The following is a 20,468-nucleotide window of genomic DNA, read 5'->3' as shown; positions in this document are numbered from 1 at the left end:
TGTTTCGTTAACACTATTTAATAATTTGTGTATTTAATATATTTTTTAATTAGTGTTATTTGTAAACATATAAATTGTATTGGTCTTTTTTATAGGCGATGTGCAAAAACATATGTCCAATATTTATATTTAAAAATTGACAAATTCTTACTAATTAAAATCTAAATGAAAAAAATATTTATTATATTAATCTAATATATAATGTCTAGAAAGTAATTATGAACATATACTGCATTGTATCAAAATCAGTAGTACTCAAAAAATATAATGACTATAAATATTATATAAGAAAAGATATGGTGAATGCATATTGTAATTGTATAGTAAAGTTAATGGAAAAGATAACAGATGTTATAACAGTATGAGTATTTTTATCTAAAAAATTGTATAGTACATCTCTAAAAATACAATGTACAAAATGATTAGCACTAAAAATATGGACATAAATTAGGGATATAACTTGATTGAAACTTATCATATATGTTTTTAGATTATTTAATATTAAATGATTGAAATAATATAAAGATTAAATAATGAATAATTTATGTTTATTTTTATCAATTAAAAAACTATACATAAAATAAAAATAAATGCATGCAATTCTAAAGAGCTGTACTATAATTTCTCCACCAAAATTGATCAACTTCATTTTTCAGTAATAATCAAATTTCACTTGTAACTAAAATTATTTATTGGCATGTCCAGAGACGGAGCTGCCTGGGGGAAATGGGGGCAGCTTCCCCCACTCACCCCACCCCCACCCCATATATAGCCCTTGTATGTATATATGTATATATAGTACATGTTTTATATATAACTATAGAAAAACAAATAAAAATAACTAATTGATTAGTATGTTCAGATGGTAAGTGCACATTTATGTTTCGAAATGGGAGAGGGCTCGAATTCCCCAATCGTTTTTCCATGTCTTTTTTAATATAACATATACGTAGTAATAGTATTGTTATGAATAATAACAATAATACTAATGATAATATTAATAGTAAGAACAGCAGTATATTAGAACAAAAGAGGGCATTTATATTCTTGTATTCACTTCTAATTCTGATCTTCTCTAGTGTACAAACGGGTTGTGGGTTTATATAGCATCAGGATGTGCAGTAAACAAATATAATATTTTGCATAGGATGGATAGGTGTTAAGGCTAGTCTAGTTGGTTGATCAGAGATAGGCTTGCCTTGTCATGCTTTAGGTCGCGTGTTCCATCCCCAGCAGCTGCTTTCCTTGGAATTTGAATTTATTCTTTTGAGAGCTGAGCACCACCATCTCATATAGTAAGGTAGAGTATATACAGCATTTGACATGTATAATTGTAGTAGCTTGGTGGACAAAACTTTATCTTTTGCCTATGAGGTTAAGGGTTCAAAGGGTTCAAAACTCAATTTGGACATCCACATTTCTTTTTGTTTTACAACACTCCCCCTTGGATGTCCATAGGAAGAACATTAGATAAGGACATCACTAAAGATCTTTGAGCCACGAACTGATTTCTTGAATCTTTAAGCCACGAACGTATTGCTTGAATGTTGTCGTGGATCATGCCTTGGTGAATATGTCTGCTAGATTCTCACTTGAACGAATCTGTTGAATATCTATTTCACCTCTTTCTTGAAGATCTTTGAGATGATGCCATATTGATTAATAGCATTCCTCGTTGGCCATCATTTGATTATACTCATGCCTCATTAAAACCTCGCTAGAAAAACCCGGGAAAAAACTTAGTCGAGGAAAAACAGTACATGATATATCGAATTATGTGTTGCACTGGTTGCCTCATTAAAAACCTTAAGCTAAGAAAACCCAGTGGGAAAAACTTAGCTAAGGGAAAAAGAGTACAACCATAACCCCAACATAAACTTCCGGGCATAATATATTAATATTCAAGTAAAATGGTACTCCCCCTGAAGATAACATCCCTCAAATCTCATTCGTTAAATTTTCAGAAGAGAAGGGTTTTGTAAAAAATATGTCCAACTGTCAATGGGGTGAATATACTTTATAATAATCTCGTGGCTCTTCTGGAGTTCACGTGGGTATAACGCTGACACCATTATGTCTAGTCAGCATTTTTCATAATACACTCATTTATCAATTATTGGTGCAACATCATCTTTATTGTCTCATTATAAGACAATGGGGGTAAAATATAATACAACCAGTTTTGGTACTTGGCATCACGAGGGTCAAATAATAATAGCCAGTACCCAAGTAGTTCATCATATATTGGCTTGTCCAAGTAATCAATCAAAATTATATATTGACTAACTAATGTATGAATTCCTTTCAAGGAAATACTCGATCTTCAGGTCGAGATAATATTTACTTTTCACAAGTCTTTTATTTCAAAACCCCCATGAGCTGACATTATCAAGCTCTTTATGTATTTCATTGATGTTCATATCATCAATATTGACTGAGATAATCAATAAGCTCATTAGTAACTCTTTATTGAGCACATAATAGTACATATTATTCCTTCTTCGAGAGGAAAGATACTTAGTCAGTCATTAACTGTTTCAGGTCATATATAGACCTTGCAATTTTTGCTTTCTTATTTTTGAGAATTTTTAATATGTATTTCTTGGATATATCGTCCAATGACCGTTTAATAAGCGGTCATGACGTTCATCATATTGTCCAATGATCCATCATTATGTAGTCATGACTTTTATCAACTGCCAATTGATATTAATCAGCGGAACTTATTGTCATCCATTATAGGGGAGTATATCATATCAATTATGGATTTCTATATAAATCCATAAGCTCCAAGTTTCGCCTTTTATTATATCATTATTCTCTTTCGTACCAACACCATATTTAATGGTGTGTACGCATAATATAGAGAATACAATAGCGAGCTGAGTTATACCTTAATTGTTCATTTATATATCAAATAATCAGGGCACTTCTCGTGCCTTACTCTGGATCCAGATTGAGCAATTATAAAGGCAATTGTGTTGTCGACAACATTTTTCATAGCTTTCTCCTATATTCATAATGTTCATGGCAATTTCAAAATCAACCAGATGATGGACATTTCTCATCAACATTGAAATCTGGTCGTTCCGCATCCCAGTATTATAATTATTTGGTGCACCACTGGGTATTTCGTCTTCTTGACGAATGCCTCTTCAAGACAACATCATTAATAGATAGATATATATTTGACAAGAATTAATAATCTACTGAACCTTCAGTTCAATCAATCCCAAATAATTATCAAAATCTTGGGATGTAAATTTTTCAGCATTTATCCATTCGGATTAATTCAATTGGATGGTCAGAAAAATTTGCTTGCAACTTTATTATCTGAGCAAGCAATCTTGAAAATGTCATATTACGAGAAGATAATAATCATACATGCGAGTATCTAATTGTCGCATCGATAATAAACATACATGCGACTATCTAATTGTCGCATCAATTAGGACCATAAAATGGTCCATAATGTGGATGTATAGGTCCACATGTATCACCTTGAAGATCCTTTCATTTCATGAAATTTCTCATATAATATTTAATATTTAACATATAATATGATTAATTGAATTTGTCAATTATTGTAATTTATGAGTTAGTTATGAAATATGAATATGAGCTATCTTAATGTCAATTTTATTGAAAATCATACTCTATAATTTATGACAAATTATATTGTGGATCACTGATACAAGTTCATTTTTAGTATATTATTGTAGGTTCATTTTTAGTGTACTATATGTCCATTTTAATTAGTACACTAAAAATGAACTTGTTGTACACTAAAATGAACTTGTAATAGAGGAAAACTGAACATCTAGTATACTAAAGATGAACATTTAGGTAAGTGAAATCATTATATTGTGGAGCATGGTCCACATTGCAAGATGAACCGCTAACCTAAATGTTCCTTTTTAATATATTGGAAGTTTATTTTTCATTTTTTTATAGTGTACTAAATGTTTGTTTTTTGATGGCTCAATTTTAATGTGTTGCGGGTTTAACTTTATGATACTATCTAAAAATGAGCGTATAGTATATTTAAAATAAATATTCAGCATATACTAAAAAAAAGAAAATGGCCATGTTTGGTTATCAGCTTATCCACCATTTTTTAGCGGTTTGACTTTGGTAAAAAAAAAAGAAAATGGCCATATTTGGTTATCAGCTTATCCACCATTTTTTAGCGATTTGACTTTGGTTAATGGCTTTTTCACTTAGCGAATCGCTGTCCAATCCACCAATATGGACCACAGTTCATAGTATAATTTGTCTATATTCATTTATTGGGCAGCTTAACGTGGGCCTAGGCCCAATAAGGGTGGGCTTTGGACCAACGCGATCTCCCATGACCCGACCCATCGACATATCTAGGGATGAAAATAGGCCAGGCCAGGCCAGGCTTTGCATATTTAGGCCTGGGCCTGAGCCTGTATGCATGCTTCATAGTAGGCCTGAAAATATAAGGCCTGAGCCTGGGCCTTCGAAAGGCCTGGCCTGAAAGCCTGTTTAAAGGCCTATATAATATATAGGCCTTTAAAAAGGCTTTAAAATAGGTATTAAATAGGCTTTTGAACCTATTTAAATAAGACTTTGAACTTATATAAATAGGTTTTGAGCCTATTTAAGGCCTACGTTTATACTATACAAAATTTATAAAAACATAATAATACATACATAAAACCACAAGTATCAATATATTTTGGGAGTTTAACTAATGAATGGCGTCTCAAAGCAGACAAGACATGATCCTCTGTACTCTTAATTTCAGATCCATAAACACTTGAATCCCAGTAAGCACCTCATGTCAAAAATGTACAAGGAAACAGAATACTGCAAAATACAAGTGAGGACTGAAATATGAATAGCCCTTATAGAAAGCCATGTACATCAGGACCATAAGTATGCTTTTATCATTTCATAAAACGAAAAAGCAACCTTGTAAAACAAATCTTCAACTTCTCTCTCCCGGGTATCTCCAGGGAGATTGCCAACATAAATGGTCCTGCTTAAACGACCCATCACACCTGAAACCATCAGCAAATTTGTCATACTTGGTGAAAAGTCTTTAAAATCATTTTAAAATAAGTATTCTAAGTGGCAAGTGACCTGAAAAGTTTACTAGAAAAATTGAATAAATCAAAAAGATCCCAAATATTACTTTTTTTTTTAAAACAATATTCTTTAAAACCACAGCATTCAAAATAAGCCCGATATATTTTTTATTAAAAAAAGGTTTTATATTGCGAAAATAGAAAGAAATACATGCCCAGAGACAATGAAAAACTAAGGCATCGTTTCTTCATGCACTGCGTATTAAAGAGGAGAAAAAAAAAAAAAAAGTATAAAAAATGAACGCTGTAGGCAAAACCCTAAAGAGCAGGGTTTTATTTCTCCCAATTTCTTTGTTTAACCATCCGTCCATGGCAAATCGAGAAGAAACAAACAAACAAAAATAATCAAGAAAGACAGCAAAACTATATTGAAAAATGCAAACGAAAAGAAACGAATTACATTTTTGTTCTACTGAAATCAATAATTGCCAGACAGGAAGTTTCAGATACAACGAAAGCACTCCAGGATTCCAATTTTTGTTCCGCAGAAACTCAAATAAAAATAAAAATGGAGCAATAAAAATACCTTAAGCGAGAGAAGCAGAATAGTAGGAGGGAGCGCTGGATGTTCAGAGAAAGAAGCGACGAGAGATTGAGAGAAGAGGAAGTTCAGAAGCATACGGCATAGTATTATATATATAGTCCGTATCAGTTTAGTCTAGAAAGTAGAAGGGGCCTATGATCTAGAAAGTATTATATTTCAGATCCATAAACACTTGAATCCCACTGTTTCCACCACATAAGAACCTACAATAAAGTTACAACAACAAGAAGGTGTTAGAGTATGTAAATAGCAATAGGATATCCAAGAGGTTTGACAGTTTCACACTTAATTTTCCACTCAAACAATTGCTGGCAGTTTTAAAACAACTCTAATGCATTGCAGTTTTAGAATCTTCACTAGAAAAAATAGAAAAGTACAATTTATTTTAAAATGAAAACAGCCAAGCATGAATCATTTAATTTACAAAGCAAATACAGTTAAGAGTGAACAAGGAGCTTGATTTAACAAATAATGTCATAAATCTCTGATTCAAAACTCCAATAGTCAATATTGCAAACAGAACTATGGTCTAATGGAGCAAATTAAAGGTCATATGTAAGTATTCCAGGCAACCCATTTGTCTCAAAATGCATTTAGTTTTATGCTTCATAGTGAAGAATTTTCTGCTTCAACTATTTAATGATGCAATGAAGTATATCAAGCATACAATAAAATTTATATGCACCTATTTTACCAAGAAAGTGAATTCTTGAAAGTACAATAGCTAGCCTCTGAAATCCATATCATATACTACAGCTATCCTAAAGACTAGTGAAATCAATAGTGAGTTGTTGTAACAGCCTCGCAGTTCCATTTGAAATCAAACAGCTTCCAAAATCAAAAAGTGTATTACCTAAATCAGCCTCTCCGATCATCCGCCTCTGTACTGGAGCCACGGCCGCCTCTGTTCATCACTCCGACCTTGGTTCTGCCTTCCAGCTCCTCGGAGCCCACCCTGGTTCTGCCTTCCAGCTCCTCGGAGCCCACCCTGGTTCTGCCTTCCAGCTCCTCGGAGCCAGGGTCTGGGGCCCCTCTCCTCACCGGGGGCATGGTCATGCCTGTCCCCGTAGTATACAACGCAAAACAATGTGCCATTTTCATCACGATCAACTCGCTTTTTTGCCGGGCAATCAGTCGATATACACCTGTAGGACCTCCTGGTTGATGAGCCTCCAGTTGCTCTCCAGTGATAAGGATCAACATAGTCGTTGTTCTGTATCTCAATATTATCGTAAATGTTCCCGTAATAGTGTATTTTGATAAGGTGCCTTTCCGGCGGCGGGGCGGCCACCGCCGGAGCCGGAGCAGGGGCGGGGGCGGCCACCGCCGGAGCCGGAGCAGGGGCGGGGGCGGCAGGTCCATCATCATACAGTGCTTCGAGGAGTTCATCAGCCATTATTATCTCCTCGGGATTAGCCATTTCTTATTGCTTGTTGATTCTTGAACGTGGACTACGTCAACCAGCTCCAGACTATGGCGCAATTTGGTATTCACGAGCGGCGGTGCTGGACGTTGCAAAGATTTTAAGCATAAAAGGCTATGAAGAAGAAGGTGACAAAGAAATAGAAAACCGGAATTCTACTACGGCTGAATTGGTATTCACGAGCGGCGGTGCGGGGTTGCCAAAAGTTTAAGCACAAATTAACCTCAATGAAGATGAAGGTGCAAGAAATGATAACAGGAAGTCTTGAAAGCCATTGACAACCCCTTACTTTCTTGAATTGAAACCGAATTAATATATATTAGGATCGGATTATGAACTAATTAACTGATGACTAAAATGGAGAAAATATTTATTGGAAAAATTTTATTTTTATATCTTTCTAATCCATTTTACCTATTTAATGGTTTCGTTAACACTATTTAATAATTTGTGTATTTAATATATTTTTTAATTAGTGTTATTTGTAAACATATAAATTGTATTGGTCTTTTTTATAGGCCATGTGCAAAAACATATTAAATGATTGAAATAATATAAAGATTAAATAATGAATAATTTATGTTAGCGGTGTACTACCAAATGCCATATACAACCAACGAACAAAAGAAAGAAAGAAGTTCTGCACTTTGAGCTTTGATCAACTTATATGGATGAATGAGATTAATCTATACATTTTACCTAGGTATTGATTGTTTTAACTTGAAACTACCCCTATTGGCTATTGCCTAACTATTTTATGGACCAATTCACATGTGTTCTATGTTTACTTCTTATGCCATATATTTGGCAATAGCAAAATTAAAAGTTATATTTGCATTTGAGTAGGATATTTTTTTTTTGTTTGCATGTATATATTGGAAAAAAAATGAATTCCTCGAAAAATTTAAACTAACCAAATGCTCTAAAAACATTTTAAGAAATTTAATGGTCATGTTTTTTGAGTAATACTCCTTATCAAACACGTTTATTACTTTCTCACGTACGCCAAACACATCCCCTAAAATTATTTCCTCGGGAATTTAATGGGTAATTAGTTTAACATGTAATTTTTGTATGTGCATGGGGTTGCAGTAATATTATTATTTCACTGAAAACATACCAATTACATTTACTGTATAGGGAAAACAAGGTAGCAGAACTATGCAGGATTGTTAGTTCTTGGTGAAACTGTGAGCTTGAGTCCATGAGCCATGGACAAAACTGTCATCATTCTATACTCCACTGAATGGCCTTCAACCAGCTTGAACTTAAAGAATCTGCACAGAATTGCAAGTGCCATCTTCATTTGCAGATAAGCTGAGTCCTTTCCCAGGCATATTCTTGGCCCAGCCTGCACCAAAAAAGAAAAAAAAAATGTCAAATTTATTGGGATTTCTTCAAGTTTTGAGCTAGAGTCATCTTCTTGGGGAATAATTTTCTTGTATGACGAGGGTAACTCGAAGCTAGCCACTATCCAAAGGCCAGCGCCTTATGATCCTAGTTGACAAATGACCACAATAAAGTAAACAAACCTAGGTTATCCATCGCTGATCGTTGGCGTGGACATATTTTGGGTTTAACCCGAAATGTAATCGGATTCGACCCGAATTTTGAATGCCCGGATATAGAATCCGATTAGACTACCTAAATTCACTCTAGTACAAAATAGCTTAAATTAGTTTAGGTATCGAGCAAAGGATTTTTATTCAAACTAGACCCAATAACCGAACATAATATATATCCAAAGTATGAATTGTCAATGCCAACTTCTAATAATAATTGACAACTAATTGTCTATTAAAGGACATAACAAACATGTGACTATTAAAATTTTTCGATCTAGCAAAATTTCGAGTTTAGTAACCCGAACATGATTTAGTACTGATTGGAACCCGACACACTTTCTCTATATTTCAGTTTGGTTTTCAGGCCTAAAAAATCTAAACCTGAAATTTTTTCAACTATACTAATTATGATTGGGTGCAAGTTGAACTCGAACTCAACCCAAAATCACCCCTAAACTGATTGGCTCAAAGCAAGATGGCTAATAATAAGTTTTCGGGGAATAGTTATCTTGCCTGAAATGCAGTGAACTTGAATGGAGATGCACTCTGGAAAACCCCATCCTTGAGCCATCTCTCAGGCTTGAAAGAAGCTGCATCAGGTCCCCAATTGTACTCCATTCTTCCCATTGAATATGGCACATATGTCACCATCCCCCCAGCTTTCACCCTAGTCCCATCCGGCAAAACATCGTCCTCCAAAATCCCCTTCGGGTCCTACAAAACAAGACGTGTCCCGTCTCAGCTAAAACCTCAACCCTGCCCTGATACCAAACGAAAATATGTGTCATGTTTCAGCTAAAAGTTTAACCTGACCTGTGGAACCGCAGGGTAGAGGCGAAGCGTCTCGGTTACAACAGAATGCAGATAGTAAAGTTTTGCCAATGTATCATAGTTCAATAGCCCTGCAAACTGAATTGCTCTTTTGTTCAGTGACTCAGGATCATCAGAACTGTACTGATGCAAACTAACATTCTCCTCTTTCGCCCGCATTTCCTCGACCGATTCCAGCTCGGACCGCAGCTTCTCCGCAACATCTTCGTGTGTAATGATCATGTAAATAGCCCAAGAGAGAGTCGTTGCAGTCGTGTCACGCCCCGCGATCACAAAGTTCAGGACAATGTCCCTTAGGCTTTTGTCATTCATGTTGTTCTCAGGGTCCTTGCCTAACTCAATGAATCTCGACAATATGTCATGTTTCATCTGCTCGATCATACAGATAATTCAAAGGTCGAAACAACAAAAAAAGTTTAAGGTTTGAAGAAAAAAAATGTTTGTTTGTTTGTTTTTTTTTTTTTTAACTCACTGATTTCTCAGTCTTCTGAGTTTCCTCAATCTCTGCCTTTCTTTTCCTGATGACAGCATAAGTGAAGTCATCAATGGTTCTGATGCTCTGATCAAGAATGGCTTCAGATCCTACATTCAGAAATTTCTTGATTTTCCACAATGGGTCTATGAATCTCAGAGTCACAATAATGTTGGCTGCATCAAATGCCTTTGCAAACCTATTTTCTGGCAAATTTGGAGCCAATGTTCCTATTTCTACCCCAAATCCCACCTTGCATATAGAGTCCAAAGTCATCCTCATTAGCAAATCCTACCAAAAAAACCCAAAGGTAAAAGTTTAGACCTTATACCAATAGATTAAATTTATGTATAAAATACAAATTTTTCTATCGCACCGGTACCAATAATACCAGGTACGACCATATACAGTGCACCCCGAACATATACTAAGTACTATTTGTAATCATGTTGATAGTACCCGACACAACAAAAATAGTATACATTGCTATACCTAGTACTAGGTACTATCAACATGTTTACCAATAGTAATGTATACTATAAATATTCGTACCTAGTACTAGTGCTTAATACATATTCAGACAGATATCGGTGTACCTAGTACTAGTGTCAAAAGTATTGGTATAGGCTGTACTTGATACTATTGGCATTGTATGCTTTCTCGACAAAAGGACTAATATAAAAAAACTCAGAAAAAAGTTTAGACTTTATGCCAACATATTAAATTTATGTGTAAAAGATAGATCTTTCTATTGCACCAGTGCCAATAATACCAGGTACGGTCAAATATACTGAGTACTATTGGTAAACATGTTACTAAGTACTATTGGAACATGCTAATAGTACTTGGTACAACAAAAATAATACACATCGTTGTACCTGGTACTAGTGCCATGTGCCGATAGTACTGACACAACCTATACTTGATATTATTGGCACGGTAGGGTTTTCCCGACAAAAGAATTAATAAATAAAAATGCTTATTTTTAACAATTTACTTGCATGTCAACTTGTTGATTTAGGATAGAAGCTTGGGTTAGAATTGTGAAGAGTTTGAGGCTATAATCTCTGAAGACTACAGTGCTGAAATCCCTCAAGTTCTTGGAAGCAAATTCCAAGCTTGCAGTCTTTCTTTGCTTCCTCCATAGCTCACCATCTGCATTAAAGATGCCATCTCCAAGCAAAACTTCCATATATGAATGGTACACTTCACCCTAATGCAACCAAATTAATATAATTTAGCTTTCATTTTACCAAAAAAGAAAAAAGATGGTACAAAGTAAAGTCTTGAAAGTGGGAAAAAAAAAGAAGCAAAAGAGAAGTGTCAAAATTAAAGAAAGAAAGAAAGAAAGAAAAAAGAAGAATAGATTAATTAACAAAGGACAAAGGGAAAAGTTAGAGATAACATACAAGTCCCTTATACATAAACTATGTTTTTGGTCAGCACTCACCACCATAGATAGTACTGTACTTGACATATATATGATATATATGGTAATAGTAGCCATCTCAAATTTGATCAATTGACTTCCAAAATTTGTAATTTTACCACACGTTTAGTTCACAGAATAGCTGGTCTGGAATGAAATAGCATTCTTGGGAACAAGCATATTCCCTTGTTTGGTAATGACTTTTATTTCCAAGAACAATATAATGTTCTTGAGAATGACCTGTTCCCCCTGTAAAGGGAATATCTATTACTAACCCCCCATGGTATTAAGCTATTTTATTTTCTATTTTATCATCCGATCCTTTAACCTTTTTTTTAAAACCTTATCTTCCTCTCCTGCGGACCTCCCATGCAAAATTTTGCTCATAGTATTAAGCCTGGATTCATTGAAAAAAAAAAAAAAGAAAAAAAAAAGAAGACACTATTGCTAAAACTATTTTGCCTTTATATAATGGCCAAGAATGCAGATTTTTGTTTTTTGAAAGAAAATTAAAGAATGCAGATTTTAAACAGTGGAACTTTAATAGCTCACCGGAAACACCAAAATTAATTACTAAATTAAAAATCAATTACCAAATATGAGATAACACTACAATAATCGTAACATGGAACTAAAAGTGCGAAAACTCTTTTTCAACAACAATAATAATTAAAGTAGGATAGAGCTAGCTGTGGGCTGGTAGTCAAAAAAGAGAATGAAAGTGACAAAGGAAAAGCAAAAAATGATGGAACATATACTCCGATCAGATCAGAGAAAATAGAATAAAGGCAAATTTTTTAAAAAAAAAAAAATAGAAGAAGAAAAGAATTGAACAAGAGCAACCTAGTAAAGTAACTCAATTTTTTACTTGTAACCATAATATTATAAATTTAATTTTCAGCAGAAGCAGTCTGGTCTCTGGTTTAAACCAGTCAGTTATGCACAACCCAGACTGATTTATATTTCTCAGTCCTCTAATTTACCGGCTAAGGTCATAATGTAATATTTACCTCGCATTTTCAGTAGTGGCTGCGAGTTTCCGTGGTCACCAATGTTGCAAAAATTCCACATAGACGCTAGGCGTCAGTCGACTAGTATAGGATACCTATTACCTTAAATGGTGGTCTAGGTGACTGGTCGACTAGGCGACCGCCTAAGCACAGACCGCCTGGCCTCCTAGGTGCCGACTAGACCTCCTAGGCACCGACTAGGCCGATTAACTATTGTTCTTTTTTTTTTTTTAATGAGTTATTTCACTCAAAACAACATCATTTTGAGCTAAATAAACCTAAATTGTACAAACTCTAGATATTTTTTAAGTTAATATTTAATATTTTAGTATTAACTATTAAAGCATTATATAATTTATAATTATTAGCCTTTAAAAAATTAAAAATACTTAAACAAATTAAAAAAAAATACACGGACACATAAGTGTCGATTAATCCCCACCTAAGCGCCCTAGGCACTAGACACTCTCCAAGTGCTCGAGAAGTCCTAGCGATTTTTTCAGCCACTGTGGTCACACAAACAAATGAAGTGTATGGATAATGGAGATGGGAAAAACCAAACCTTAGGATAATTAGGAAAGTTGGTCTTGAGAACATGTTCAACGTTGTCCGGATGGGCAATATAAGTGTATGTGGTGAAGGGCATTGGGACAACCACCGAGGTAGACTTGGCCAAATAACCGACCAGCCAGTCGTGCATGCGCCCATAGTTCACCAACTGCTCCACGCTCGCCCCAATCACCGGCCAGCTTCTGGGCCCGCCGCCGCCGCCTTTTCTCTGCGACACCCTGTGGATAAAAACCCAGGACAACATTATTACACCCAAAGCTAACGCCAACGTTTCCATGCTGCTAACTTTTAGACTACTTTTAGTGGGTTTGATTTGACGGACAGCTTTATGTATAAAGGAAGATAATAAATAGATGCGTGGAGTGTTAAAGTAGAGGTTGATGAGATGTGGGTTTCTTGTGAGGAGTCGAATGAATAGTTTGATAGGTCTCATCATGAGCTTTGCATGGAGTTTTGTTTGTTCATCATCTTTCTGCTTGCTTGCTTCCCACCAGTTAACAAGAAACCTTAGCTTGTTGTCATTTACATGTACACCTATAGATGTAAGTGCTTCTTAGTAAGTCAAAAGGTATGATTAGTAGTGAATGCGTAATTTTACTTTCTTATACAAATATAAGAATCATCGGTCATCACCAAATTTTGATGGGAGAATATAATACGGGATCATTATTCTATGATTTATGATCAGCACAACTGTGTGGACTATAAATAAAAAACTACTCCCTATATTATTTATGTACATACATAAATTAAGTGCATTATTTGAACCTCTGTGATGAGGCTTAGATTTTTTGGACTTTAATGTTGGAAAAATATAGAAAAGATACTACATTGTAAAGAATCATGAATATTTCAAAAGAAAAAAAAAAGTTTACAATCTTTGTGTTACGAACACGAGCCATCCATGATTGAGTTGTTAATAAATTTAGTGCCATTATAATTTTAAATTAATTATTTTTAAAGAAATTTTTATATTAATTTTTAAGAGAAGATTGGGCCAACTAGATTCACAGTACATAACTTTGCTTCGCTAGCTATCAAGATCAAATGCTTATTATCACGCTAAGAGTTATAATTGGTGGCGAAAGTAGTACTTTATTTCTTATATTTGCATAGCAATTCTAGACTCGCTCTCTAAGTGACACCCAACACTAATAGCTTCATTAGTACATGATTTGAATCCTAATATTTAAAAAAATTAAATCATTTAACACACAACCCTGTTTGGTAGATAGTTGTTAGCTAATTGGGTTACAGTGTATAACTAGTTGATAACATTAGCGAATTGTAGAAATGTATTTGGTAAATTAGTTGTTAGCTGATACTTTTTTGGTATAATTTATTTTCTCAAAAAGCTAATTGGAAAAATTGATTTGAACAGTTTTTTGAATTTTAGCAAGGTAAAGTTACAAAAATTAATTAACAAAACACTTATATTTATTTTTTAATAAGTTAAATAACTAATAGTGATCGATCAAATAAGTTAAAATTAATTGATAAGCTAACTATTTTATCAAATATGACAATTCATCGAATTATAAATGTATGAAAGAAATTGGTATGCGACCGCGGCGAATAGATGGATTATTGGGTAAAAATTGGTGGGTACATACATGCACCACCTTAAACCTTAACTAGGAAGATAACATATCAGAATCTAGTACTACGTACGTGACAGACTCATCTTGATTTTATTGGGAAGAATAGTTCAATCTTATCCACAAAAAGAAAATACTTTTTAAAAGATCAATATACAACAATTGTGGCGCAGTGGCGGCGAATATACTGAAAAATATATACAACCCAATAATTAATAGTACATAAAAATAATAAATATACTTTTAAAAAATAAAATTCTTCTCATGTACCACCCATTTTATGTCTGATTCAGCTAATGTTATTAGACTAAAAATATTTATAATATTTATGTCTGGTGGTAAAACTTGATTTCGAAGCTGTGGTTAAAGTGATGAGTGAAGGTTTGGGCACTTGTGACTTTGCCATTACTTTCATTTCGGATTGTAAGTTCTTTGTTTCAGAATTTGACGACATGATTTTTAAGTATGTGTTCAGGGAAGGTAACAAATGTGCTAATTTCTTTGCGAGCCTAGGTCAGAAAGGGTGGTGGCACAATGATTTTAGAGGACCCCAAATGAGTTGTTGGAATTCCTTTTAGCTGATACAGGAGAAATCATATTCAGAAGAGTCAGATAGTACGCGCTTGAAACGGGGCAGACGCACAAAAAGAAAAAAGAAGCATAAATTTAATATTAATATATCAAATACATACAGACATATATATAAACTACACTAAGAAGTAAAAATGAAATAAAGAGTTAATTCCACCAAAAGTCCATTGTCTTTGGTGGTAATTCCAAAATTAGTCCTAGACTATCGTTTTTGCCATTTAACATCCCAGACTATTAGTTTTTGGACACTTTTAGTCATTCTCATAACTTTTTATATTTTTAGTAAGGACATTTTTGTCTCTTTATATTTTTCTTTTGTTATTTTTCCAGTTTCAACCGGTTTAATTGGTTTAGGACTTTACTAAAGACCGATTGAAAAATCAGGTTACTAAAAATCAGAGGTTACCTAAAGTCCTAAACCAATTAAATTGGTTGAAACCGAAAAAATAACAAAAGAAAAATATGAAAATACAAAAATGTCCTTACTAAAAATAGAAAAAGTCATGAGAAGGACTAAAAATTGTCCAAAAAATAATAGTCTGGGATGTTAAATGGCAAAAACGATAGTCTGAAACTAAATTTGGAATTGCCGCCAAAGACAAGGGACCTCTGGTGGAATTAACTCTGAAATAAATGAACCTCACTTTTTACTTAAAAAAAAGAAAGACAAAGAATTACAATTTCTATACTTTCTCTCAATAAAATTTACACTTATCCTTTTCCATAATGCCCCTTTCAACTTCCAAATGTCAACGTCGTGGAATAAAGCTGCCATGCATGCACCAAACTCCCTTCCCATTCTCAAGGCTAAAGTGGTCCATACACCACACTCCCCTCCAATCTCCCTTCTCCCTCATGCAATGCATCCCTCATTTTATATTAATATATATGTATTTCTAAATAAAATATATTCTTTGACATATCACACCATATATTATCATAATTAATTATATGAATACAAATTTTGTTTGAGAAATGATTTACATAATCATGCATATTGTATATATTCACATTGATTTTAATCTTACTTTATAGTTTATAAATTTTAAAATAAATATAAAATTTAGTGCAATATTGTCATGTCAATTAATTTTAATACGCTACAGCTATATCAACTAATATTTATAGTTAACTATGCTAGTTGGGAGCAACTCCAGTCGAATTGATTTGGTACAAAATTCGATTTTAAGTTCTTGAACTGGTCAATTATGGGCAACTTAAACTGATTTACCTTCTTGTGATCTTTTATTACCGGCTAGGATTACAAGATAGGCTTCACCCAAAGTATACATTAGACTAGGAGTTGCGGACTTTCTCATAAAATCAAAGTTATCTACCTACACTAGTTTTTTTAACCTTTAATTTATTAAATGTAAAAAGTATAGATAAGTATCAAATTAAATTGATTAAAATGTAAATAGATGGACTAAGTTGAAAAATGCCATAGAGACATATAGTGTTTGATTTTTCTAACACTTTGACCACATAAAGCATGTGATCCCTATGAGTTCAAGCCTCATGGTATAATTGAATAATTGTATTCTTGGATTAACAATATTATAATTGTATCCTTATACTTATCGTTTTAAACAAAAAAAATAAATTAAGAAGAGATGACCATAATAAACCACATGTGTGAATAGATCCGACTTTCTTTAATTGAATTAAGTATTATAAGTATAAGGGGAATTTAAGGCTAATTTACTTTATTGTGATCTTTTACCGGTTAGATTATAATGCTCATTTCACACCGTGTGCACCTTCAGGGAGCAGAGGTGAGTTTTAATTTTCGTAAATCAAAATATCATAATTATAAGGGGTCCAACTGAGTTGGTCGAGTAGTTAGCAAATTGACTCTATATACCTTGCGAGAGCTGTCTATATTTTCGTAAATTAAAATATCATAATTATAAGGGGCCCAACAGATCAGAGCAGATCGAGTAGTTAACAAATTGACTCTCTATACCTTGCAAGAGTTGTTTATATTCTCATAAATTAATACTGCCCAAGTGGAGTTCGAATCCATGATCTCTCATATAGAAGAGCCACTTTGTGTCAGGCCACTAAATCACAATGTGATTGGACGATGAAGATAAAAACAAAAATTTATTACAATTCAGCAAGGTAGAAACACAACAATCCAACTAATTTAACATTTTCTCAAGCACGTGGGGGGTAGAACATTAAATAAAAATTACATTGGACTGACATTATGGGTCATGTTTAATTTTCCATTTAATTTCTAAACATTATCCAATTCTTGATGATGCCCGAATGACGGCAACTACTTTGATCTTGATCATAGTTCCCACCTTGGAATTGTCAATTCTACCCTTGATGTCACTGGAACTGGAATGCAACAGGGTTGACAAAAATTGGCATTGGCTGGTTATTGGAGAACCCACTTTGGCTGCTAAAATATTGGTGCTGTGGAGTACTTTCACCAAGGGCAAAAGGGACATTATTTCCACTGCTGCCCATGAATGCGCTTTGATGATGGTCAAGATTTGGGTAATTGTGGAAATTATTGTTGTTGTCTTCGTCACCTAGGAGTTGGGGAATTGATCCGAGGTAACCCAATTCCAATAGATGTGTTAAGGAACATGTCCTTGGCAATATCAATCCTTGTGGTCCATTACCAATCAAAGGCTCACAATTCGTTGCAATATTAACTTGTGGTAATTGTGTCTCTTCTTCAACTTTCACTATCTCCATGGCTCTATTGCTCCCCATGCTCTTCTTCTTGTAAATTCTACACAAAACCCAATCATCCAACTGAAAAATGCACACGAAAAAGTTACTATTAACTGTTCAGTAATAAAATTCAGGATAATTGGAATAAAGGGTACCCAGAATTTCTGTTTAGTCAATGAAAGAATTAAAGTTAGCATACCCTCATGGATCCATTCTGCTTGGGCGGGTGTGATCTGGAGTCACTAAGGCGATACTCATGCATAATCCAATCAGTCTTGGTGCCTTTAGGTGGCTTGCCTTGATAGAACACGAGAGCCTTCTTCACACCAACATATTTGGAGCCACTATAGATGGCCTTGTCTGTGCCCGTGGCTTTCCAATAGCCCGATACCGCTGCACGATTAGGACGAATGCCGTTTGGGTACTTCCTATCTCGTGGAGTAAAGAAATACCATTCATTTTCTCCAAACCCAGCTCTATCTGCAAAAAAAAATAAAATTATTCCACTTAATCATTACACCAATTATCTTTTAAAACGTCACTATGACCGAGAAATTAATGATTAACAAATATATATATTTATATGTACTAACCAGGTAATTCCCAAGGATCGAACTTGTAAACATCGACTTCTGGGATAATGGACACCGGGCAGGGCTTAGAAGTTGCCTGGTTTCGGAGATAATACATGATTAGTTCCTCGTCGGTCGGATGAAACCTAAAACCAGGAGGAAGGTCAGAGGACCTGTTTTTAGCCACCATTTTTGTGCTTGCTTTTTTCTTCCCTTTTTGGCTATCAAATAAGAGGGAGGAATTGAAAGAGAGGAAAATGAAAGCCAGAAGTGTTTGAAATGTTTGCAATGAGAAAGATGGGCAATTTATTTGTGAGGGCTTTTTTGTCGTCTTTTGCTTGCATAAAAAAGATTAGGTAAATCAATCCATATATATCAAACTCTTTCTTCCACCAATGAAATCCTATGAGAAGAATATTATCCTTCATATATCCTTATTTCTTTTGTGTTGGTGCCACTTTAACCAACTTTTATTCATCAATGGTGGGAGGATATGGTTCATGTATGAGTGTACCACAAATGTATCACGTTACTCGTGTAATAGCTTACAAATCATACAATAGAAGTAAGTCGTACTAAGAAGATCTTGTGTGACCGCCTCAATCAAGAAGGTGTTGGTAGGAATTGAACACGTGACCTTTTGGTATTAGGATCATATTCTACCTTTTCAGGGTGTGACATTATATTTGACAAATATTTGGATCGGATAAGGGAAAATAATAAGATAATTGTTCGACGGATATGATATTGAATGGTTAAATCCAACATCTTACTACCAAAACTTGATGGTGGTGTTGGGCAGAGGTTTGGAGCTGCATCAATTCTAATATCTTACTATCAATGGCGTTGGCGGCTATACAAGTATAAAGAAATAAAGTTAAGTACTTACATATTTTTTATTAATATAATAATTCATAATTGAATCGAGCAACATAGTATAACTAAAAATGTTTCTTCGACGCAGGATACAATCCGACGTCTCTCAAAGCAACGTTCGGTGCAGTTCTATTATCATCAACAGGGAACTTTGTGGCTGCTTGTGCTGGTCCTCTTCACGATAGCTTCTCTCCACTTATGGCCGAGACTATCGCATGCAAAGAGGTGATGTCATGGCTTAAAGATAAGGAGGTATTCGCTGTTGATGTTCACACCGATTGCATCCAACTCTGCAGTGGTTTAAATTCAAGACTATCTCCCTATTACTCTTATGCAGGTTTATTTATGGACGAATATATGCAGGAAGTTAGCTTCAGATTTTACGTCTTCTCGTTTTTGTTTTGTTCTGAGGTCACAAAATGTGATTGCTCATTCTTTAGCTTCTGCGGCCTTTTCACAGGCTAGCACGTTGTACTGGGACTCAGTCCCACCCGACTCTATTATTTCTCTTCTATAATATTTGAAACCTCTCGGGGTCGTTTTCAAAAAAAAAAATAATAATAATATGATAATTTCAAAATGTATAATTCTATTTGCTCCCTTTTTTTTTTTTTTTTCAAATTGGTCAAAAAGCAAGAGATACTAAAGAACTTTTCTGGTAAAAAGATTTTCCAAATTAGAGCTAGCCAATAAGGCAATTAAGAAAATGTTGGAATTATCCTCCCTTTTTTGTTTTGTTTTGTTTTGTTTATTTTTTTTAAATTTCCTTTTCCAATCCCATAGAACTGCGTGAGAATAATGCATAAACTTAAATGGCATTGCATCATTGCATGCCCACCCGCTAAAAGCTTCACTGTAAGCTTGTATGCGTTTTTTTTTTTTGGGTGGGGGAGGGANGGGGTGGTTGGTATTTTTGGATCCAAAATTCTTTGGTCAATTAAAAAAAATTGAATTTTTAAAAATGAAACATCCAATATGTATCATTCTTGAAACGAGAAACTTTCGCTTTTAAAAATGCTTATAATAAATATATAAAAAAAAATAAACAACCTTAATAATGTTGACAGACAGTCATAGTGCATTCTACTTATTACATACAATCACACAACTAAAATAGATATATATTGTATCAAGCTCACATAGACAGCTCAACTGGTCGCATGGGTGAAATTTGTC

The 20,468-nt window shown here is 34.2% G+C and overlaps 2 protein-coding genes across 2 annotated transcripts; both read right to left on the bottom strand.

Annotated features, from left to right (window-relative positions):
- Positions 1 to 8,170: 8,170 nt before the first annotated feature.
- LOC116026175 (cytochrome P450 704B1) lies at positions 8,171 to 13,401 on the bottom strand. The gene is made up of 6 exons (XM_031267644.1): positions 12,954 to 13,401; positions 10,950 to 11,165; positions 9,953 to 10,243; positions 9,463 to 9,849; positions 9,163 to 9,363; positions 8,171 to 8,435 (listed from the first exon to the last, which is right to left on the bottom strand). Exons 1-6 carry the CDS (start codon positions 13,395 to 13,397, stop codon positions 8,244 to 8,246), a joined length of 1,731 nt encoding a protein of 576 aa, XP_031123504.1. The 5' UTR covers positions 13,398 to 13,401; the 3' UTR covers positions 8,171 to 8,243.
- A 3,759-nt stretch (positions 13,402 to 17,160) lies between these two features.
- Positions 17,161 to 18,715, bottom strand: LOC116024664 (NAC domain-containing protein 2-like). The gene is made up of 3 exons (XM_031265617.1): positions 18,438 to 18,715; positions 18,044 to 18,324; positions 17,161 to 17,925 (listed from the first exon to the last, which is right to left on the bottom strand). Exons 1-3 carry the CDS (start codon positions 18,604 to 18,606, stop codon positions 17,491 to 17,493), a joined length of 885 nt encoding a protein of 294 aa, XP_031121477.1. The 5' UTR covers positions 18,607 to 18,715; the 3' UTR covers positions 17,161 to 17,490.
- Between the last annotated feature and the right edge of the window lie 1,753 nt (positions 18,716 to 20,468).

This window comes from Ipomoea triloba, chromosome 7, assembly GCF_003576645.1.
Source record: "Ipomoea triloba cultivar NCNSP0323 chromosome 7, ASM357664v1".
Lineage (NCBI taxonomy): Eukaryota > Viridiplantae > Streptophyta > Magnoliopsida > Solanales > Convolvulaceae > Ipomoea > Ipomoea triloba.
The sequence above is the reverse complement of the archived record's forward strand: the minus strand, read 5'-3'. Positions and strand labels throughout refer to the sequence as shown.

Excerpts from the sequence above, each read along its gene's own strand:
- LOC116024664 (XM_031265617.1), bottom strand. The coding sequence starts at position 18,606 with ATGGTGGCTAAAAACAGGTCCTCTGACCTTCCTCCTGGTTTTAGGTTT. Across the intron at positions 18,325-18,437 it reads CGATCCTTGGGAATTACCTG|ATAGAGCTGGGTTTGGAGAA; the intron begins GTTAGTACATAT and ends TTTTTTTTGCAG. Across the intron at positions 17,926-18,043 it reads AGCAGAATGGATCCATGAGG|TTGGATGATTGGGTTTTGTG; the intron begins GTATGCTAACTT and ends TGCATTTTTCAG.
- LOC116026175 (XM_031267644.1), bottom strand. The coding sequence starts at position 13,397 with ATGATGAGACCTATCAAACTATTCATTCGACTCCTCACAAGAAACCCA. Across the intron at positions 11,166-12,953 it reads ACTTTCCTAATTATCCTAAG|GGTGAAGTGTACCATTCATA; the intron begins GTTTGGTTTTTC and ends TGGTTGCATTAG. Across the intron at positions 9,850-9,952 it reads CTCAGAAGACTGAGAAATCA|ATGAAACATGACATATTGTC; the intron begins GTGAGTTAAAAA and ends ATGATCGAGCAG.